At 37.4% G+C, this 25,056-nt stretch overlaps 1 protein-coding gene across 2 annotated transcripts in view; it reads right to left on the bottom strand.

Annotated features, from left to right (window-relative positions):
* Nucleotides 1-25,056, bottom strand: part of LOC145989788 (splicing factor U2af 38 kDa subunit-like) — a 50,337-nt gene that overhangs the window by 7,407 nt on the left and 17,874 nt on the right. Inside the window, exons 5-8 of one of the 2 annotated variants that reach the window (XM_083125123.1) lie at nucleotides 21,533-21,604; nucleotides 18,337-18,470; nucleotides 17,948-17,998; nucleotides 6,074-6,172 (exon numbers count right to left, since the gene is read on the bottom strand). In XM_083125123.1, the coding sequence (XP_082981249.1) occupies nucleotides 6,074-6,172; nucleotides 17,948-17,998; nucleotides 18,337-18,470; nucleotides 21,533-21,604 (356 nt within the window). The remainder of the gene's footprint in view (nucleotides 1-6,073; nucleotides 6,173-17,947; nucleotides 17,999-18,336; nucleotides 18,471-21,532; nucleotides 21,605-25,056) is intronic. The other variant, XM_083125124.1, reaches the window with a different exon arrangement.

Genomic DNA, 25,056 nt, shown 5'->3' with positions numbered 1-25,056 from the left:
CAAATTTACCTAACCAACTTCAAGATATCTTGCAATAATCTTCCTGTATGTCAGATAGATTGTTCTGCAAAGGACACTAACAAACCAAATGGATTGAGAAAATGCTGTTTTATTTTCCACGCAGCTATTTCTTTTTTTTTCCTTCCTCGATAAAAATGAAAGCTGAACTGTGTAAAGCTTGCCTCAGGGCATTAATAAATATGTATTAATTCAATGGGATTTGGACGAATAAAAATTGTCATTTTTCACGTCTACAAAGAAAAATTCAAGCAGAATTCACACATAATTCCCGGTAGGGGTCACCCTGAAATAGTTCAAAGCATGACCTCTTTTCCTAGAGTATTCAATGTACAATTTCTACCGAAACTACTGGTAATACTCAGTACTATATCAAACTGAAGTGTAGTTTGACCGTAACAAATTAAAAATTTACGCTTGTTCTTTTCTTCTTTGTTCAAAAGCCTATTTTTTGTGCACTACTACAAAAATGTGGATTTTTCCAGAAACAACAGTAAATTTCCCTGCCATTTTCAGAAAAAATTAATTCCCTGAATTTTTTAGGTTTTCCAGACTGGTAGACACATTGATCATATATTTTTATTCACTAGTTAATATTATAACCGCATATTCTATATCGTTGCAAATGGTGTTTCTTTGTATCAACAGATCCAATAGAGTTTTAACGAGAAACATACACAAATTCACAGGAATTTCTAGTTTCAAATGTGAGAATACCAAAAAGAAGCAATAAATACACACTCTCACCCTCCCTGAGGTAGCTAAAGGTATTGAATTCCCAAATAACACTGTGTATAAAGTGTTGCTCATTTTCTGAATGCTACTCTAAATTTCATTATTCAATACCAATAAAAACAACAATTGCACAGAAGATGATGGTTAGTGTCCTTGTATTGGGATAACATTCATAGAAATGTAAAGTGGAACAACGATTTTGAGTTTTTGGGGAACTATGCCCAAAGAACTTATAATGCAGGGAACATGCATAATTCAGAAAAAAATTAATAAGATTTTGCACCATTGACACTAAATAGTAAAATGTAAAAATCCACTGTAATTGCAAAAAGGTTGGTAGATCACACCACATGTACACAACATCATGATAAACAAATATAAACCTTTAATGGACTGCTGTCTTCTCAGTAATTAACGTGCCATTTCTTCAAAACTACAGCTGATATTTTAGTTTTGTCCATTTTGTTCATTTGTATACATATGAACGAATGACTTACTTGAATCACAAAATAATATATCCGTTGCTACCATTACTAACAAGAGTTCGAAAATGACTGTTTTCCCTCACAGTATTATGGGATAGATATTAATAAATGAGCTATCCTTAACCACCGCTTCTTGGCTGATATATTTCACTTTTGTGTAATAACGAGAACAAAAGAACATGTAGAACAATTCTATTTTCAAAATTGTTGCATAATTTCAGCTTGTTTGTTTTCTAATTTTGAGATGGGCATTACATGTCATATGCTTGAAGAATAGTAAAATATACTCCTAATATTAATGTTAATATAAGTGCTTGGTATTTTGTCATGCTTCCCTGCAAATTTGGTCCATCCAGCATCCATAGGGCTGAAGCTAGAAGCAAATATCCAGATTTTAATTTTTTTTACCCCTAAGTTGCCAACACTGCCACACTTATACAGGGTAAGTCAAAATGATGGACCCGATTTCAGACATTTATTCTGTGAAATATAATAAACAAATGTTATTGTGAGACATGTGCTAAGAAAAGTAAACTGTCAAAGTTTTTTTCAAACAAATCACAAGTATTCTATGTGAGGACCTCTCGTAACAAGGCACACATCAAGCCGATAGTCTATCTCCTGCCAAACCTTGCGTAGCATGTTGCGGTCAATATCAGCAATGGCTGTTGTGATGTGGTCACGCAGGTCATCCAATGTTGTTGGAAGTGGTGGTACGTAAACATGATCCTTGACAAAACCCCACATGAAGAAATCACATGGGGTCAAGCCTATCTAACATTGTTCCAATGCCCCATTGAGATGGTCCCAAACACTGCCACGGTAATGTGCAGGGGCAATCCAATTGGAGAATGAAATCTGCGGTATCCTCTACAAGCTGTGGAAGGAGATATAGTTGCAGCATATCAAGGAAAACAAGTCCTGTCACAGTACGTTCATGGAAGAAAAAGGGCCCATAAATCTTTTCATGGGAAATGGCACAAAAGGCATTCACTTTGGGAGAATCGCGTTCCTGTTCCACAAATTCATGGGGTTAGCAGTTATCCAAATCATTACGTTGTGTCTATTCACTTTCCCTGTAAGGTGAAAAGTTGCTTCATCACTGTAAATTAACCTCTCAGAGAACCCATCCGTTTTCATTAATGCGAGGAAATCAGCACAGAAGGACGCACGAAAAGCAAAATCAGTGTCTTTTAAGGCTTGAACTAGTTGCAAGAGGTAGGGTTTCATTTGTAAACGTTTCCGCAGAACCCATCAGACAGTTTTCTGTGGAAGTTGAAGTTCTCTCGCTGCCCGGTAGGTGGACTTCCGTGGACTCCGCACGAAACATGTGCGCACTCGTTCCACTGTCTCTTCCCCAGTCGACGAACAGCCAGTCGATTTTCGTTTACAGATGCAGCCCAAATCTCTGAAATGTTCATACCACTTACGAATGGCCTTCCTCGTAGGTGGTTCTTTCCGATATTTGGTACGGAAATGTTGTTGCACACTAATCACAGACTTGTTCACATGATAATCAAGCACACAGAAATATCTCTGTTCTCCAGTTAACGCCATTTTCCTGTTCGTTGCAGACTCCTAGCTGTAGAAAGTGGGAACACTGCGTGGTTAACCTTTCAAAGTTACCTTTCGAAGCGCATGTCTCACAATAACATATGTTTATTAGATTTCACAGAATAAATTTCTGTAATCGGGTCCATCATTTTGACTTACCCTGTATATTGTTATTACTTTTTCGCCAAGAAATATCTGCTCATTTTCAATGAAACTTTGCATGATTGTAGGAATGTACTACTGCTATGTACTACATTTTACCATTCACTTTGGAGAATCGTGTTCATTACAGACATATGCTGAATACTTATTTCTTTGTAAAATTTCAATTTTCTTCTTCTTCTCCCTTTAACTTTAATTCTTGCAAGGTACAAGAACAATTTCACATTCACTTAAAGCCTTAACATGCCAGAAAAGAAATCACCTCTCTACATCAATTAGTTCTTGAGCTAAGTTTCTTTTATTTTTTTAATAACAGCACCTGGTCCACAAGGGGCTAACATGCAGGAGAGACTCTGATCGACTAAGCGTTAAAGCAAAATTGACATTGCTATGGTAGTTTTACTGGGAAGCTAACTAACTCTCTAGCCTTCTTAAACACAAGGGTTTATGGTTGCAGCAATACAAGCCTTCCATTTGTCTATCCTGAGCAAGATCTATCCACTCTTTTCCATCCCTACCAATTTCCTTTACGTCAATCTCAACGTTCTCTCTCCATCTTAGTCTACCTACTAGTCTCTTACCATCAGGCTTCCCTACAAGAATAACGTAAACTCTGGTTTTCTCTCCCATTTAAGCCACATAGCCTGCCCACCTAAGTCTTCTTGATTTAATCACACTGGGAAGCTTATTTTTTTAAATTTATAAATATTCTGAACCACTTAGATTTGTTACAATTTTCAAGTATCGGTTTCAGTAAGCGTATTGGCCCTGCCTCAATTCTTACACGTTACCCATCTTTAACCTTTAGCTATCAGACCTCTCCCGTGCCTGACTATTAAACAGAGCCGGTGCCATTTCAAGTGCGTGCTTTTTCAAACTTGCTGCAAAATACAAAAAAATCGTACCCCGAGAACTAACTGTCATAGACAGATGAAATTGGTTTTGTTTTCTTTCTTAAATACAGGGCTTTTAAAAGGTAAAATTTACAAATTGTGCCTCCCAATTATTAGGTTAAAGGAAGAAGTGAATGAAAAATGTAGTATGTAGCGGTGATGCATTCCTACAATCGTACAAAGTTTCATTAAAATCATACTGATAATTCTTGAGTAAAAAATTACATTATATAAAGCAGCAGTGTTGCCAGGTTCGGGACAACGTCCAGAATTTCACTTTTAGGGTTGGCCCTATGAACACTGGATGGACCAAATTTGGAGGGAAGCATGACAAAAGACTACTCTATGAGGATATGTATGTAATGAACATGCGGCAACTTTGCGAAAAGAAAATACTGAAAATTTGGGGTTCGGAAATTATATTTAGAATTTAAATTGTTCAAAAAGATGCAGTGGTTTAAGAGTTACAGCCTTTTATCTTACATGTATCCCTTAGAAACAAAACTGAAACAAACAGCTTTTTCAAACTGCACTTGTTAATAATAGTAACAATGGATATATTTCATGATGGTTACGGTAAACGCGGTTTAAAATTACTTACGTGAAATTTAGAAGATTTCACACTTCCGCATTGCACAATTTAATAGTTCAATCCTATTAATTTTGAAGATCCACTGTCTTCATTCACAAAAGGGTACGGCGTTTGAAGCAGAGATGGTATCGCGTCACTGACAGTGGACAGTGGATCTTCGAAATTAATAGGATTGAACTATTAAATTGTGCAATGCGGAAGTGTGAAATCTTCTAAATTTCACGTAAGTAATGGATATATTGTTTTGTAATATGACTAATTAATACCTTTAGACGTGAACTAATGAACAAAAAAGACAGAACTGAAATATAGTGTATAGTTTAAGAAATAGCATGCTAATTGCTGCTGTGTAGTAACATGTGGTTGGGGCAAATTTGGACAATCTGGCCTTTGCCCTTGCGTCCCCTCTGAATCCTTGTCAGATATTGCTTAAAATGTTGCTTTTTACTCATTCTTGCTTGTAGAATTTAAATTTTTCAAAAGATGCAGTGGTTTAATAGTTATAGCCACTTTAGAAATCTCTCCCATAATATGGCGGTAATGAAGGCAAACAGTGGACTTTTTCAAACTTGGCTTGTTAATAGTAGTAACAATGGATATATTGTTTTGTAATCTAGTATGTCATACCTTCATACCTATACTAAAGATAAAGAAAAAAGAATGAAATATCATGTACGGTTTTCAAGAAATGGCAAGTTAATTGAAATATCAACCATCCACCCTCAACGGGTATACATGTGGCGGTCGAAATTTTGACCATCCGGACGTTCAAGGTTAAGTGTGAATAATTTTCTGTCCATGATAAAGGACCTAGCCAGGTCTGAAAATTTGGACATTATCAACATTTAACACAGTGATTTAAGTAGATATTGGAGTGTGTGATGAAACTAAACTTTGAAGCAAAACACAATCCTACATACAACAGCCGACTAGATCTAATTGTCTTAGATTAGATTGCACCCACAGAGAAAATGCTAGAAGTGAAAATGTTAATGGGAGGTCATGAACAGTAGTGCATATTTTTAATCTAAATACAATGGAATTTTCACATTTTTGAATATAAACGCTACACAATTTTTTATGTTTATGTAGTTATAAATATCCTCAACTTTTTTTCTGGTAAAGAAGCAGAAAATGTGAGAGATCCATTAAACACGTTAAGTGTCAGGGTGGTTTAACCAATCTTGCCTCCTGCACCAAAGTGGTTATTGGACTTGTATTTCGCAAATTTGAAAATTTCACTTTTTTTGTGTAAAAAATAGAACAGCCAAAACACTTTTGATTTATACTCCATCCCCATGCCTTGTTGGTCATGCCTTATGCCCATTATTGTTATATATTGTCTGACGGTGCTCTAGGAACAACACAAGCCACATGTTTCAGTCATTATGACTGACATGGCAGAGAACTTGTTAATGCTTTACACAAAAACACAGCATTATTATGAACAATACAACCTCTTTTATTAAGATTTCAAAGAAAAGGAATTCAATTTTTGGAATCTGTTTAAAGACTGCATTATTGCCAATTTCAGTGTCAATTTGAATACACCAATTTCAGCCAATACACACACATTGAAAATAACACTTTGTCATGTCCCTAAATAAAAATATATATTAATACTCAATACTCACTTTCTTCCTCTGCGACGACGGCTGTATAAGTATCTTCTCAGCTCTCGCGATATGGGTTTCAAGTGCATGAAGTTACAGAAGCCACTACGTGTACATTCTCTGAAATAGGAACAATGAGTATCATGAATTACATTTCCTGTTTGAAACAACTAACGCTATAAATACTAAAAAAAGTTTTATTTTCTAATAAGAACATCCATTCAATTGACATATACTAATGATCCCACTTTTTGGGATCACGAACAGTTAGCAAATTCCAAATGATCATGTTTAAAAGAGGTTAACTCTCGATGTTAGAATTATTTATTCCAGAAATGCAGAAACATTCCCCATCCCAAAAATTTCCAGACTTAGGAAATTGTGAATTTTTCCCATGGTGATCCTATTCCGATCAAAAATTTTCCTGCACACTCCTTTGAATAGTGTTGCAACATTAAAAATAATTTATTCCATACAATGACATGCATGGAACAGTAAATGGACGGTTTTGTTTGTGACAAAACTAAAATCTGATGGACAGATAATTTCATATTTATGTCCGAGTTTTCTAGTATAAAATTCCCAAATTTTAAGGCTACTTTTTGTGATGCACAAAATTACTGTTAGTATAATTTCAGAAATAAGTTGCATATGCTACAATACCATATCAACCATAATGAAAATTATGTATGTGTTTAATGAGATAATATCTGTTGCATGTGATGCCCCTTCCTTGTTAGATGCATGTCTGGTTTGTTGTGGAACTAAAAATGTCTTGCAATGAAATATATTATTTTCTGTACAATATTTTTAACTGACTTTGTACGCAAACATGAAATAAACTGAACAAAAATCAGGTAGGATTTACGTTTAAATTCTGGTGTCAATAATTCCACACTTAATTCCAGGAATTTGATGCTCCTAGACACCCTGAAATATAAAACAGACGAATGGAAAATTTGTGCGTCTTTGTGTAAAAAGTTAATAAAACCAAATTTTTACTGCAGTCACGCAGAGGTAAGAATAAAAATTAAAACATAAATTACTGTCTTATAAGTATCTTTTCCAATAATGAATTCATCAGTATTTTCGTGAATGTAACATTTCGGTATGAAGGAAACAAACAAATGCTGCAGTGTTTGCACTTGTTTACAACAGATCAATTGCAGTAGAAACCATTTTAGCAATAAAACTACAACAAAAAATTCATATATGACACAAACCAAGTATGATTAATTGCATACCTTTAACATAATAACATCTTGCTTTAGAATATTCTATATTCATATTTACAAAAAGACCACCATAATGTGAACATAACTTGACTTTTGATGACCACAAAATCACGACAGATGTTCAGGTTTGAAATTAACTGAAAATCTGGATATTTGCATAATAATCTGTATCACAGATTACCTGTAGATGTTCTTCCATGCTGTATATATTCTCAACAAACCGAACTGTCATTCATCTATGCAGACCATATTTGTGCTGTACATTTCTTATTGAATCTGCTCGTGAAAGGTTTTCAATGGAGGCCATTTTATTAGAGGTGCGCAAGGTGGAGTAAGAAAACTGTTAATGCATATAGATAACAATTACATCCACAACCATCTAGCATCTGGTGCAGGGGCTGCCTTTATGGCAGTGACCCTCTGTTGTCACATTTGCTTACTGAGGAAATTGGGGACAAACAATCAATTAGGCCTACTGCTTGGGCAAGAAGCAGCAACTTTAAAATCAGTCCTACCCGAAGCAGCCAGCAGAAAAACAGGATTCTGTCAAAATAACCATTCTGAGTTGTGAATAGACCACAGTTGGTATGGCGGACAGAGAATAGATATGAGAAACACCATTGAGCCAATGTCTCTTCTGTCATGACGTCACCGCTCTGTCTAGATTTCTGATGGTTCACTAAACTGAACTCTGTGTGGCACAACAGCCCTTTGAGAGTCAAGGCCTACAAGTGACTCTCTGTTGCACAATGCAGTCAGCATATCAAGAACAACTGATGCTGTTTTCCAGCTTTCAAGACTTGAGCCTGCTGTTTCTTTTCAAGTAGCTCACCGATTGACCTCATGATGATTTTATTGAGCCCAATGGGGAAAAAACCAATAGTACTATGTAGAATATGTGTTCCACAGATAAATGGTTAGGATGTGAACTTTCTGGAGAATCAATGGTAAAAATAAAGGCACCACGGATGAATGATATGCAGGAAATTTGTACTATGACCAAGTAGACAATCCCAATGTCAGATTTCATGAGGTTCTGTAAAGGAGTAATACGACAACACAGATGAGTAATGTACAAAAATAATTCCGATGGACAAATGAAGACATCAGATAACAGGTGTATTGAGAATTCATACAGCAAAAATGTTTGGATGAAAGATATTGATTTGAATTATATGCACTTCATAAATTTGAATAAACGATTATTCAATACCCAGTTACACATTTACCTGGATATTTTGGTACCCGGTCTACACAACAATTTTCTTGCATGGGTGCAAGAATATATGATAATTGCAAGATGCAGCATTTTGCATTGCTTTAAATTACTGAAATTTTTGTAAAAATAAATAAATAACAATTGATCATGTGCTCGTGCACAAACACTAAACAATTTTTACATGCAGGTAAGTTATGTTCCCAGTTTAAAAACATATGTTGTTCATTTCTTATGAAATCCAAGTGCCCAAAACTGGTACAGTTGGAAATAGAAACTCAAAACGTTTATGTTTGTCTACTTTTTGGCTACGTAGTATGAAATTAGAGGAGAAAAAGGAATTTGCACACTCTTTGATATTGCAGCAACTGGCTGACATCAAAGAGAGGAGGGCTTGTAAACTTGGTACACATCCAGCCTTAAGTGATTTCCTACAAGGCGCATTGCATGTCAAAGTGCATTATGATAGACTGTTACAATGGTTGCCATGACAGACACACACAGATAAAACATGTGCCATGGTAAAATTAATTTTTGCAGGCTGTGTGCGTAAAGCTTGCATGGAGCCTCTACTGGCGGAAAGTCTGTTGACTTTTTCCTTACATTCAGAGTACCACTTACCAATGCACACCTATTGGGTGGATATTCAGCAATATTTTTTGTTGTTGCACATATGAATAACAGACTTGGGACAATGGGGAGAAGTACTTCCTTCTGAAGCAGGCATTTTCCCAAATGTCACACCTAGCGACAAGTATTGCATGTATGCGATTCAGGGAAAGGACAAAACGTTTTGAGTTCCTATTTCCATCCATACCTACTCTGGACACCTGGTTTCCATTCAACGTAACACACGTGCCTCAAATCAGGAACATGTTTAAATGTAACAAACTGTGCCGAAGAAAATTGTATCCCTATTATTCTCGGTTTTAAGAATTATGGAATAAAAACGAAATGGATATTTCAAAACTGCTCCATAAAAAAGATAATTTAAATTGTCTAGTAAACGTAATGAGAGTATTCCAAAGCAAGATAATAAATGGCATACAGGTTAACAAAAATATATACAAGCATCAATGGATTTTCCTTGTTTTCCTTTAATGAAACCTCTCTTAATGACTTCAGATTATATATTTTTCCCAATTCTTAAGCAAACACATTGGAGTTGCATACCCATCACAGGCTTCACAGGGACTAATCCAAACTGGAAAGACCTACTACCTTGTTAATTTACATTGCAAAAAACTTGTATCTGATAATGTGACAGCACTGTGTGGACAGAGGCATGCCGAAGAAACACACCCTAAGTCACAAAAAACACATTTGACCAAATGTGCCTTCTGAACATTTCTTCAATCTAAAAGTGGACTTAAGGCATTTTAAAACTCTCAGTGATGCTGGTCATTTTTTAACTTTGCATTTGGAAAAATGTGTCCCGCACAGTACGGTCTAAGGCATCAGGCTTCGAGCTTGGGCTAGGGGATGCATGCTGGTTCAAGTCTCCTGCGGGAAGCGTAATAACTTCTCTCCTGATAATTCAGCCAGTGTATGGGACCGGTAGCCACGCACCATTGTGAGGAAATTTGGGGGATACGAATGAGTAGTTTTGAACCGTGGTGGTCTAGTCATTACGGTATTCGACTGCCATGCAGGAGACCTAGGTTCAATTCCCAGGGTGATCTAAAGTTGAAATTTTTCCAGTCTTATCCCTGCATAAAGTGACCCTCGGGCTCACCCAGCCTCAAATCAATGGGTACCTGGTAGCAACCCTGAGGTAGGGGGGTAAAAGCAGCTGGAGCATGGTGCTGATCACATCAGCTACAAAATTACCAAGATCTATTATGAGTTGGCCTCTACCCACCAACATCCCCTAAATGTACCTCCATGGCACAGTGTATGGGGAACTTTACCTTTTATGAATGAGTAGCGTAACTCATGGAAACCTGCAACAATGACAGGGGGTTCATTATATTGACCACACGCGACTCTATAACTGGTTCGATGATTGATCGTCCACCTCTGCTGAGGCATGTGGGAGCAAGGCTGGCAGTGGATATGCAGGCCCTGGCCCTGACAGGCGGTTGCTGCCGTGTATTATTTGGAACAATGTCCCTCTGTTACAAGCCCACTCAGTACAAAAATTCATCACAATTAACTGAAGTAACAACTTCAGGCATTTAGTATGTAATTTCTAATACGTACAGTTTTAGGGTAGGTAATTAACATTTTGGTAAAAATGCACACTGCAATTATAATTGTCACTGCATAATTTTTGTTCAATGTTTACTTCCCAGGACAAAGGGAGGGTGAGGGAGAGATATCCACATGCCATAGTCTTCTTAGTTTCAAAACACAGCCCAAGTTGTACTACGTGGAGGAGAGGTTAACATTTGGGTGTTTTCCAAAAATAACACCTCTGTCATCATATGAGAGAGGGAATAATGTCCATAATTCCAATCTGGAATGCACACTACGGTCCTTCAGCAAATGCAAGAAGATGAATGAGAGGAGATCTACATGGTCTGGCAGCTGGAATTTTGACAGGCGCTTATGAAAGTACAGTATTATTTTTTATGTGGTATAGAAACATGTAGTCTGCACTATGGTCGTGCAGTCTAAGGTGCATGCTTTGGGCTCCGGCTACAGGATACACACAGATTAAATCTCCTGGAGAAGAAGTGTAACTAATTTCTCCTGATATTTTCTCTTGAGTGTAGGACCAGTGGCCACCCACCATCGTGAGGAAATTGGGGAGCTACGAATAAGTAGGTAACTGGTCATACGACCGCACGTCACCCCATAACTGGTTGGATGATCTTGCTTCTCTGGTGGAGTGAGACTGGCAGTCGGTAGGTAGGCACTGGTCCTCACGTTACACGTTATTATTATTATTATTATTACAGAAACATGTTAATTAATATACCTACACAAAGGATGTGAATGGAATCAAGAAAGGTTGAACAACTTGTCTACATGAAAAACATGCCCCAGTTGGTGTCGAACAAGCATTTTCATTCTTCGAAAGAAATACAAGGGAGTCAAATCACATTTATTAATGATATCTTTAATAAACTCAATCTAGCTTTATACTTGACTTTAAAGGAAGTTTCAAACACAAGAGGAAATTCACAATGTAGATACTGAGAATTTCATTTTTACAATATCTGCATGCATTTTCACAGATTTGATGTAAACGTGCACCCTCAGCAAAACTGTGACTTCACTTTAATGTTGAATATTAATATTCACTCTGCTGTCACAAAACATGTGCAATACTTATCCGCAACAGTCAACACAATGCTTTACCATGGTGCTACGAAGCTACCTCCTCTTTCAGTGATGTTGCCCTACTTTGAAGATTGCATATGTATTTGCTCGATTGTACATTTCTTTTCTGATTATTCAGGCTACATGCAAAGATAAAGATGAGTGATGATTAGATGGAATTGATGAATGCACACCCAGGTATCACACAAATACTGGTTTGTAAATGAATCTTGGAAGTAATTCATCTTTGAATATGTTATGAAAAATGACTACTAAAGTCACATGAATGCAAAGAAAACAGATTCAATAAGAAAACTTCTGATCAATTTCTGCTTAAAATTACTCTGTTGTGCAATTTAAAATCTGTCAAATATTTTGAGAAAAGGGTACAATGCAAGATAAAACATATACTAACTTGTCACATGACCAATGATGTTGCATCTTGGAACAATATTTTCAAATATTTATTTCAACTAGAGCAAGGTAACAATTGAGGTTTGTTTCGAGGTACATTTTGATCCATTAAGTATCACCATTGTTATTCAATGTAGACAAGAAGGTGTCACAAATGATAGGCTCACGAGACAAAAAAATTAGTCACCTGTACTTAATATTTTGTAATACCTCAATGAGCCTGGATAACAGCTATGATTCGCTGTGGCATGGGAATGGACAACGTTCTGGATCAAAGAATTGCACAGGTTGCTCAGATTGCATCATGCTGTCCATGACGATTGATGCATTGTTCAAGTTGGTCAAAAGATTTCCAATTGGGGATTTTTCTTTTTGCTCAGTTCAGATGTGTCACTGTTCCTGCATATTCATCACGCCAGTCACAGTTCCAGTCCGGTGAACGTGGCAACTGTCATCCTGGAAGACGAGGATGGCAATATTCCATTCCTCGTTAAGATGAAGGGCAAACAGCAAAACCTGGTTGTTTAGCAGCATGATGTAGGCATGCTGGTTGAAGTTGGATGTCACCTCAACCAAAGGACCCATTTCCACGTAATTAGAACACCCCAGAGCCTCCCCCAGCTTCTACCACACCTTGCACACAATCCTGCATGAAGGATTCCTGAAGTCCACGATGAAAATGACACAAGAGTATCTTGATTTTGCATCCACAAGTGTGATCTTAGGATGTGCAATGATAAATATCAACTTACATTAGCCTTGAAAACAAGCCCTGATGTTCCAATAACACAAAATGCCCAAATTATGAACATGATAGACAAGTGGTCCTTAACCTTTCATTTAACTTGGGACCCCCTTTAAATAGCATTTGTTCTTGGATACCACACCCCTAATGCTTAAACAAGAATGTTGAGTGCATCAAGTACTTTATAATACTCATATTTTTATTGCAACAATAACAATTTCAGCAAATACACAGCAGACCAAACAGACAACAGCGGTGGCACAGAGAGTTACAACGTCATGGGAGGAGGTGCTGCGAGCACCTCGTTCCACAGGCTGCTGTGTTTATCGTGATGGATTGGTCGCTTCGCCACTCCCCACTTCCTTTGCCAACATGTAGGCTGCCACCGTAAGGCTGGACAACAGCAATAAGAATACCTGAATGTACACATGTTTTGTTTAGATTTTCTGTTAACATTATGTCTTTAACATTGGACATTTCCATATTACTGTTCACATTTTTATAACTTTCTTGTCCTTGTCAAACATTTTCGTATTTTATTCTTATGTTCATTTTCTTCTATTTATGCCATTTGATTGATTGATTGATTTGGAGTTTTAAGTCCACTTTATGCACAGTAAGGCCTGTATCAACTAATTTCTTGGCGATTGTTAATAAACATCCCGTTTCCAATAAACAGCCTCATCAGGACTGGACCTACAGTTTAAAGTGGAATCTGAACCACTATGTGCCTCGACCGGAAATGGAACCTGGGACCCCTTGATTACAAGACGACGACGCTACCTCTGCGCCATCGGGAAGGCCCCTTATGCCATTTGATTACGAGTGTATGGGTAAAAATGCTGTACTTAAGAATTTTCTGTGCACCACACTATAAATACAGCTTGAAATAAATAATAATGAACATTTCGTTAACCTGTGTGGTGGGTATGAGAAATATATTAACCATGTCCCCTTACTATGTGCAGCGAGTTCGATGGATATATCCATCCTCGGCATTTTCTGGCTCATATCTCCTGCAAATGACAAGCTACAAACCAGCTTCTTTCACAATTCAGTTAGTTTGCATTTCCACCACAAGACGGAGACACTGCTTCGACATTGGCACTCTGCCAGCTGTGTTTATCTTGCATTTTACCATAATGGCTCAAAAGCAGGCACCTACTTTCATAAGCATAGAAGAGAGACTTTTCGAGAGTGACAAGTACTAGCAATTTATTAACTTACCCCCTACCGAAGAAATTTGGCATGTGCAAATTACCAATTTAAGGGGTTAATGATAATGGTGGTGCTATATTTAACTTACAAGTCCTGTAAATTGTGTTCTAATCAAGTTCTGATTCTACATTTACTGAATGGTTTCTATGCTAATTTTTAAGATAAAGGAGGAAATAAAATGATTTTTCATACATAATATGGACAGGAGCAGACTCAGTGCGGATTTCCATTATGCAACCCCTATTATCGGAAATCAATCTTCATTCTGCCTATTGATCATATTCCGACTGACACTCAAGAGCATAGACAGCTTGAACTTGCTAATCCCCACTATAGTAGTTCAAGGTGGTGATGATGGATTCTTAAGGAAAGTGGAGAGACTTTCTGAATGTCGATGGTGCTTCGTTGGATACAAGACTGACAGTGAGAATCTAGTGGGTGTGAGTAAACTGTGGTAAGAGACGTGGTTGCTGAAAATGAATATCTCCCTGCCCAGGACAGCTCTGAAAGCATTGGAAGACTGTTGGCTACACAACCTGTGGGTGTTGCCAGATGAAAGGATCTTTCCACTCTCTGAAATGTCAATATTTTGTTAAGATCCTGTATGGGAAAAGAGCAGTTCACTGGACTGGCTATTATGGACATTCATGTTGATATAATTTCAAGTGCTGACACAAAAATGCAGAGGTTTTCAAAGGACAAGGGGAGATTAAGATGATTCTCTCTCTGTGTTTTGTCAAGGTCCTGAAATTTTATCTTTGACTTGTACATTTCTTTTTGTGAGACATAATATGTAATTTGTCTATTCTTGTTTTAAGGTACTTAAAAATACAACTTCACTTTGTTATTAACCACGGTAAACAAATTGGTTACAAAAAATAAAATACTCCCAAAGAAATTCAGACCTGGGTTCACCCTGTATATTTAACATTTCCATTAATTTAATACTGTGCAGACTATAATTGCCCTAAACCTTTGTGACAAATATAAAAAGTTGTAATATTTCTTTTAAACCTTCGCAGACCCCTAGGGTCTATGGACAACAGGTGAAGAATTGTTTTCCTGAAACTATTCCAAATTTTATTGCAAGTTATACAAGGCATATGCTACAGTCTCTTCCCATGGACGTAAATATATCATTATCCAAGAAAGAAAAAATCTTACCTCACTCATATTCATCACAGTTTTTCTGAGGAAGCATGAAATTTAAATTTGTGATATAAGTTTACAGATTTTTTTTTTCATTTACTGTTGGAAAATAGGCAGACTGACTGGCATCTTCACTAACACAACGTTCTTTGTATTTTCCATAGCAGGTCATTTACACATTCTACAAGGAACTCGTGGACCACACTGTTCCATGTCTGTTGACTCAGCATCAAGAGGACAATAGGTATTGGTATTGAGTTGGTGCTTTAAGTCCACTTTATGATGCCCAGTAAGGCTAATCAGGACTGAACCTACCGTTTAAAGTGGGATCCAAACCACTAAGTGCCTCCACCAGGTATTGAACCCGGTACCCCTTGATTACAAGGCCACGATGCTACCACTGCGCCTTCAGGGAGGCCAAAGAGGACAATAGGGAAGCTACTGCTGCAGTCGCCACAGGCTGGGGTCGAGACTACTAGGGCTAAAAGTACCTATTGGAATTTATTTAATGATACCGGCTGCTGATAATTTTTTGGTATTTTGCAAGTTCGACAAACAATGTTTTCGTGGAGTCTAATTATGAAAATTATAAAAAATTCAGTTTTACTTTATTATTGCAGCATTGCTGCATGAAAACTGCTTTTGTGATTACATATTCTGATGTAATTCTTGAATATTTTAAAGCTAAACACACAGTAAATTAATGCATATAATTGGGGTGCAATACTTGCACAGTATTAATCAATATATTTGGTAGGGATGGGCTGATACCGATCAAGTACCAATATAAAATTTACCAATACCGATATTCTACAGATCCACTATAAAATTAGATATGGTCCTATAAGAACCGGAAAGCTTCATTGACCTCCTTAATAAACACATGTTTCGAGGTGACTACAGTGCAAAAGAAGTTACGTATTTAGACATTTCATCTTTTATCTATAAGAATTACAACAAAATGGCAGAATTTTGCACTAAATTATCAGATATTTATCGATATATCAGATCGGTAAAATCAGCTGTAATTTTATCGATAACCAGATGCTCTGGCCAGCTTTACCTTCCAGGGCTGCTTTATGCATGGACAAGGTCGGTACATTTCACACAGGACAATTTTCAGGCATCTCTTTCAGTATCAGTGAGAATCTACAAGAATGATATGGGCAGAGTTATCCAGAATTTTCCACCAAGGGGTAAAGTTCATATTTAGGGGTGTACGATGATATTTCGAGCCTTTGGGCCTTTCTGGAAAAAACATTAAGGGTGTATGTGTGTGGATAAATTACTGGGTATGGGCATTGGTTCAAAGTGATATCAGCTCTTACCCTTAGCACGTTTGCACATGCACCGATAACATCGGGAGCCTTTCGTCCCTCGATATCGTCCGCATCAAAAAACCAATGGAAGTCAATGGGACAGTTGCACATGTAGTCCTACACTACAAATTTCCTAGAAGGGTCACTGAAGGGTCGGTTTGCAGCCACATCTCCCCTTGAAAAGTTGACAGTACTACACATCATCCCTGCACCCCAGGAAATGAAAAAGAGGACACAGACCAAGCCATAAAATTTAGTTCAAAGTTGTTTTGAAGCAGGGCAGCGATGCCAACCAATAATGATGCTAAACCTAGCACAATTTGAGTTTCGTTGGCACCTAGCACACTGTGTTTGCATAATGGTAAATTTAATATGATTTGCTTTTCTGGGAAGGAGAAATTCATTTCAAAGAACAATATTTTGAGAAATTAAAAATAAAATAAAATTACATTCAGATCTTATTTTCAGCCCAGTCCAGGGACATGCTTTCCCAACTGCACCCTCTCCTCTTCATCTTTTCTTTATTCTCCCCAGTTTACCTCACAAGAAATTGGTAGGAAGTTGTGGGCACAAATAAAACTAATGTTCTGCTTTGTAGTAGATGAATCATTTCAAACTATCTCTAGATCAATGTTGAACTCATCTCGGAAAGTAAATGCATACGTTAAAATTACAATCTGAAAAATAATTATAATAATAAATTACTGTTACTAATTATCAATAATAGTAATAATTCATTGTGATTATTTTAAAGATCCTAGCACAATTTATCAGCATTTACTATAATTTCACAGATTAAACAGCACTTTCTCTTTACCCCCAAGGTTCTGGTTAAAAATCCCCGATTTTGTTGGTGCGTGTGCAAAACTTGCTGCCAGTGTAAGTGTTGTTGTGGAAAACTACCCGGCCACACGCACGTGTGCTTAGTCAAGACTGGCAACAAACAGTTGCGACAAGGCTCAAATGTGCTGGCATGGGTCACCTCATGAAAAGCAGGCCCTGCCACTCCAATGGCAAGTGTGATAAGATTTGAAGTTTTCTTAGAAACCACCCAACTTTCGGATGGTGGCCATTAAAAGAGGTTCCAATGTATGTGTAGAAGTACAGGCTACTCAAGAAAGACTCAGCTGAAGTAACACTGCAGTTTCAAAGAGGTCCATTATGAGTACATTTCTTAACGAAACAGGCTTTTGACATTTTTAGAGAAAGCTAAAAATATTTTGAGAAAAACCACAATGAACCTGAACTTGCATTGTCACTCCCAGAAAAAAAAATGAGGCCTTTCTCGTGTGCATAAACTCACGCGTTTATAATAAATCTATTGTAAATTACCTTGGTCTTGAAGTTGGCTTCCCTGAACCCCTCTCCATTTCTGCAAGAACACTGTAAAAACATTGTTTATTCTGCAAAATTCACATCAAGAGCACAAGATAATGATTTGACTCAATGAACTGACCACCAATTAACTAAACGACTTAGTCCCTAGGTTAAATGAAATCTAAACCTGCTTCTTTTTCTTCTTTTCACAGAAATGGTGAGAATCGTTAACATTCATGAAAGCCAAACTTCTATTCAATACCTTAATTTTTTCTTAATTGTTACAGTGGCCAGTTCCTGTAGGAAAAGCCATCGCACTGTTATGAAGCAAATATCCTTCACATACAAGAGCAAATCCTGGCAACTATTGTCAATGGTATCTAATTGTGTCATATATATCTTACCCCATTTCATATTGTCTGCAGCATGCTTCACGAAAGTCTGTAACTGGACTTAGCTCAGCGTAGATTGGTCGTCCTCCGAACCAACGGTTGTTAAGATCAGCAACTGCTTTCTCTGCATCCTCCTCACGGCGAAACTATGCATAAACATAAAATTAATGAAATGATTTCTTAAAATTCAAGAATAATTCAAATGCACTTCTTACATAATCATACAATTATACAAAAGCATAACTGAATCTGGAACCCTCAATGGCAAGATGAGTCGAAAACTCAACATGATGGATGACAGCGCTAAAGGTGTGAAACACATGTCCTGGCTATTTTATAAGGCTTTCACATACTAATTATCAATTGATCAAAATAGGGCAATCCACGAAAAGTGGAATAACAAAATGACTCAATCTGGAAATTATTCTTTAACCATATTAAGGTATACATTTTTGTGATTCCGTATATATCATTTGCATATTTCACCAACAAAATTTATTAGCTTTTGTAGCCTGTATACCTCAGAGACAAATGAAGTCAAACTTTGCTACATTTTTAAAGCATCACACATGAATATGACTACATAGGCTAAATACAAGTACCGTGCGTCCATTTCGATCTGCAGCCGAGAGATCGGGAGAAACGTGGCGGGCGGCGCTGACGGAGGTGCCGACATTTGCGGCCTGTAATGCCCGCTTATTTTTATGGACGTATGCAGACATTTATATAAATATTGCAAAACAAGCACTAACCTGTGTTATAAGAGTACGGTATTAATTTTAGTAGCTTAGTGGCTGAATGTGCCGATGATTTTGACACGCCCAGCTCTTGTGAAACACGGCGTAGAGGTTTGTTTGGAGAACGTTCTAAAGCTGCACCAATATCATCGAGTTTTGCTTCAGTTAGAATCCGTCGTTTTTGCTTAGGCGTTTTAAAATTTAACGATCCAGTTTCTCGTAATTTAAGGACAAGATGTCTAACCGTATCTCTGTGTGGAGGTGAAACGCCTGGGAATTTATGTACAAATTGCCTACACACTTCTCGACACGAGTCTGTATTCACGTACGTGTCATACATAAAAAATCTTTGTTCTAACGTGAACCTTGCGGCTGGCATTCCAATCGTCTCACTGACACAACACACATACACACTGCAATAACACAAACAAGTAACGGCAAGTAACCAAGAATAACACTCTTACGCACAGTACGAAATTAACACGCTCTTGGTTTACATCTGCCTGCCACTATCTTCACAGCTCTGTAGTCGCGAAGGAACAAAAAACTTGAGCTAGGAGATTTCGGATTGCAAGGAAGCTCACGAACACCATTAGCTTTTAACGGTTCGTCTGCAGCGTAATCTTGATACAGTGTTGCACATTCGAAACCTCCAAACGATCCCCATCGACACAAAACTCTTTCAAGGATATAAACTTAAGCAGGACGTTACTGGTCAAAACTATGATTAAAATGTTTTACTGAGTATTATCTGTGGCTCTTAATATAATTTCTAAAGCGTATTTATTTGTGTATATAAGGGTGGAACTTGGAAGAATTACAGAAGAACTTTTGCGTGTTATAACACAGGTTAGTGCTCGTTTTGCAAGATGTCCACAAAAATAAGCGGGCATTACAGGCCTCAAATGTCGGCATCTCCATCAGCGCCGCCCGCCACGTTTCTCCCGATCTCTCGGCTGCAGATCGAAATGAACGCACTGTATTTTTCAATTTGTTAGCAGACACCACAAATCACTTCATAATTCTATGAAATCAGTTCATTATGAATATTTTAATCCAATTGCTAATTCAGAACCTTGTGTGAATGTCACACATGTAACGCTGGATTTGTTCATATGGTTTGTTTCTTTTTTATAAGTTAACTTCATGCACAGATGGGCTAATAGAGACTGGGGTTAAAAGGGGTAGCTCAATTGGGTATCGAACCTGGTAGCCCTTGATTATAAGGTAATGACGTTGTCAATGCACCATCAGGGAGGTCAAATTAACGTAGGATTGCATCCTTATGACATACCAAAGTGAGAATCTAAAATTATGATACTAGTAAGCAGTGTGAGACAACATTTAAATTATAAAAGTTTATTCAACAAAGTAACTAAACAAATTTAAAATATAAAAATATTTTTACATTAAATATCTACAATAGAGAAGGTTTTCCAGAAAAATGTGAATTTTCCTCTTGGTTTCTAATACTGGCAAGCACAAAAATCATAATTTTTCTTCTTCTTTTTTTCCCCGTAGCTCCCCCGTTTCCTCAGGAGAAAGGTTGTTATGCTTCTCCCGGGAAACTCGAACCTTCAGGCATCCCACAGTCAGAGACCAAAGCTTGCACATGAGACAGTATGGCCATGGTACAGGCCATATTATGCAAAATACATAATGTTATTTAATTTGCCTGGCAAAAGAGAATTTGATAATTAAATTACAGTATCTAAATGTCTCAATTACATATAAAGTAATTTTTCAAAACAGAATTCTGGTAAACTGAAAAAGTATAACAACAAATCAGTACTAGGATTTGAGAAGAGTATCAGGTTCATATAGTACCAGCCAAGTCCTACTATAATTAATCTAATGTTCAATGGATAAACATTAGTAAGATTCAATGAAATTACAATAAAGAATAGCAAAAACTATTGGTTTTACTGGCAATACTTCATGTTTACTCAGAAATGTGTTATTGAACCAAAAAATGAAAAATATAAACATCCTAAAAAGTTCGGTGAATGATCTGATATATCAACAGCAACCTTAGCCAGGTGCCTGCGCACGGACATCCATGTCGAGAAGCGTCAGTACACGTGGCAGTCGAACGTAGTCGGTGTGAGAGGTAGTGTCACAGTGCAATGGAGTTAACAAGTGAACATCAAGTTCTGCTACAAATTGGGGAAAACTGTGACAGAAATGCATGAAATGTTGGTGCAATTGTATGGGATGGACGCCGTGACCAAAGATGTGTTTACGACTGGTTCAAACACTTTTCAAGGAAACGTTTTGTGGATGTGGAGGCAATCCAAGAACGAGTCACAGTTTCCAGAAGCTTTATGACCATGGAATCAATGGCGATAACATTGAAGGCCAATAAAAGTAATTTGTATGTATCTTTGCTTTGTTTGTTTTCTAATACCATTCACAGGGTGTATGCTTATTCCTCTAGCTGATGTTAAAACACAAGCATCTTCTATACTTACCTTGATGTAAACATTCCCGACAAGATGGTCTCCCAGGTTGTCGCACACGTTCATCTCCTCTATCTCACCGTACTGCAAAGAGAAAATGTAAATTTTACAGACATTTCACAGGGAAAAAAATATATATATAAAAAAAAAACAGTGATTAAAGGTGGGGAGGAGGGGCTAGTATGGTGCATAATGAAGATGCAAAACAAGTGACCTTATTAACAGTAATTGATACAGAAATCTTTGTAGCAGTGCTGCATGGCATGAACATTATCAAATGTCAACTGAAAACTACATGGAAATTTAAGTCCAATTTAATTTCAATCATTTTACATTAAATAACAGTTTGTTGCTGTTGTAAATGGCACAATCTGAATTTACTTCCACTAGCGGAATCAAAGCATTATTTGATCTCCACCCTTTCTCCTATGTTGTGCATATAATGCATATAAGTAAGACCCACCATATAAGGTTTCACTTAACATCCAAGTTGACTCTACAATTAATTACATCCTTGACAATCTCTCTTCATTCTGAAAAACTACACGGATATTCTTAGAAATTATATCTCCTTAGGAGTTTTGTAGAGAACTTTGAAAAGCTGGAATTCCTTTTGCTGTTGTGTAATAGTTAGAGGCATGCAGATTTAGTATTATATGAAAACATGAAATGTGAAATAACACATTGTAATGTAAATTTTTCATGTTTCTGAAAGGTGTGAAGTGCATTTTCCTTCCTTGTTTTGTCACAAAATGAACTGCCAAATTCGAAATAGACTCAAACATGAAATTTGGAGTTTATTTACCGACACGACACTTTGTGAAGTTTGAATTATCCTGAGAGTTATGCAAATCACAAAAACAATTCTGCTGTAAATATTTGAAAAGCAAAAATGAACCTCTTTATACGTACAGGAATAAACTTAATACTCTGGTAACTACATAAATGTGCTATTAGAAAGGTTATGTTTGTTTTGTAATAAGTAGTTTTTAAATCAAATTTAGGATTATATTAAAAAATTTTAAAACCAAAATGTCATTTTAATTACCACTTTTGATCCGATTTTTCAGATATAACACCCAAGTTTTCTTTTATTTACTGCTTTTGAACTTGAAATTCACTCTGTTTTTGTACTGAAATTTTGGTTTTTTACAAAAATATGTGCCTCTATAGAGGGTACCTGGGGGAAACCCTGGGGGGTAAAGGCGGTCAGGGGCGTGATGCTGATTACATCACCCCCCCTCACGACCGGATCAAGAAAGTGTGGGGCATTACCCCCACACCCCTTATATGCCTTCATCGCATGGTGCTATGCACAGGGGAGCACTTTACCTTTTTTACCTCTATAGAACGACCACAGACAGACAAAAGAACCTTCCGCTAAAATCCTTCGTGCACCTTCCCCCCGACCTGTTCAGCTCGGGCCATAAGGAAGCATGCTCCACTCTCCCTCTCGGGTCTGGCCAGGTTCATTTGTTGGTGGTAGCATGAATATGCCACTGCACTTCATGTGAAGTCATATGAATGCTGTTGCCGACATACTCATATTGTCTCCTTCACCGTAGTAGTGTTTTGCACATTGCAAGAATTATTTTCATGGTGCTTTTTCTATGTGATCTTGAACATACAACACCATCTTCCTTGCATGTAAATGTAAAGCTCATTCATGCAGAAAACCTCAAAGCAGCACTACAACACAACAAACACAGCTACACACAAACCTTCCATGTCGTGTAAGTATTCTATCTTGAGCCACACAGTGCCAGTGAGGGGAGAAAGCCATTACATGTAGAGGCCATTAATTCTGTCAACGGAGGTGTGGCAAACTTTGGCAATGACAATGGCTGGTGCGCTGACATGGTTAGTTGATCTTTACTGACATAGTTCCCCAGCTGTCGTCTCCTCTATTGGCAGGAAGCCAGTAGAGTTATATCTTTTGCCCTATAGTCATTGTTACTTGCGGGTTCATGTTCCAAATTAAAATATTAGTCTTGTGTCTTACCCCCTGCACAGGTATACGTTTTCTTTGTAACTACTGAAAATAGAATAGCCTAATAATTTAAAACCAACTTACACAAACATTATTGCATACTAAAATATTTTCCCCAAGACATGCTAGTTTACATCATCTTAATGTGTCATGAATGACCAGGCAAGGACATGAACAGTAACAAGAAAAATTGCCATTTACAGAAAAACATTGAAATTCGTAATTTTATACTCCATCCTGAAAATGAAAACAACATTCCTCGAAATAAAATTTACATGTATGTATTAATATTATACAGCGTGTCCATAAATATACTGTCATACTTTAAAGTGCTATTACGTCGCTTTGGATAATCGTATTTAAATTAAATTGGTGACATTTGAAAGAAAATATTTTATTTTACAACTCGTAGGCATTGAATGTGGCCCCCACGAGTGGCCCTGCAGACATCAAGGCGATATTCCCATTCATGCCACACACGCTCCAACATATCCACAGGGTTGGACTGGATTGAAGAAGTGATGCAAATTTGCAGTTCTTGTAGGTTTTGAGGCAATGGGGGTACATAGACACAATCTTTTATGTAACCCCATAAAAAAAAGTCACAGACCGTCAAGTCAGGTGACCTCGGCGGCCAATTGTAGAAGACATTATCATCATTTCCGGCATGTCCAATCCATCTTCCTGGAAGCCGCTCATTCAGATGTTTCTGAACATGTAAATGCCAGTGAGGAGGTGCTCCATCTTGTTGAAAAATAAATTCATTGCCTTCATTTTCTTCCAATTGAGGAAATAACCATTCAGTGAGCATGTCAAGATAAGCTGGACCTTTCACAGTGGCTTCTCGAAAGAAAAATGGGCCATAGACTTATGTTTCGATACGGCACAAAAGACATTCACTTTAGGGGAGTCTCTTTCAACTTCCAAAATTGCATGTGGATTCTCACTCCCCCAAATCCTTACATTATGTCTGTTCACTTTTCCACCAACGTGGAATGTTGCCTCATCACTGAAAATTATTTTTCCTGACAGATTTACGTTATCCTCCATTAGTAACATAAAATGTTCAGAGAAATCTAACCGTTTTACAGGGTCATTAGGTTTCAACTTGTGCAATAATTGCAGTTTGTAGGAGCGAAACTTCAGTCGCGTACGCAGGATCTTAAGATACAGTGGATTTAGGATGTTCAACTGCTGACTACTCTACGTACAGACTTCTTAGGACTACGAGAAATGCCTCCCACACTTGTTCCACAATTCCCGCATTGACAGATGGGTCTCCCTGAATGGCCTTTCCTTTGATGACATATGAAGCCACGATCCACAAAATCCCGGTACCACTTCAAAATTGACGTATGTGAAGGAGCCTGATTTTGAAACCTTCGCCTATAAGCACGCTGAACCTTCACCAAACTCTGCGTGGAATGATATTCTAAAACACACCAACTACGTTCTTGTGGGGTCACCATAACCACTTCAATTCGCACGCTGAACCTTCACCAAACTCTGCGTGGAATGATAAAACACACCAACACATTCACCAAAC

This window comes from Lepisma saccharinum, chromosome 7 (assembly GCF_977018435.1).
Source record: "Lepisma saccharinum chromosome 7, izLepSacc3.1, whole genome shotgun sequence".
Taxonomy (NCBI): Eukaryota; Metazoa; Arthropoda; class Insecta; order Zygentoma; family Lepismatidae; genus Lepisma; species Lepisma saccharinum.
The sequence above is the reverse complement of the archived record's forward strand: the minus strand, read 5'-3'. Positions and strand labels throughout refer to the sequence as shown.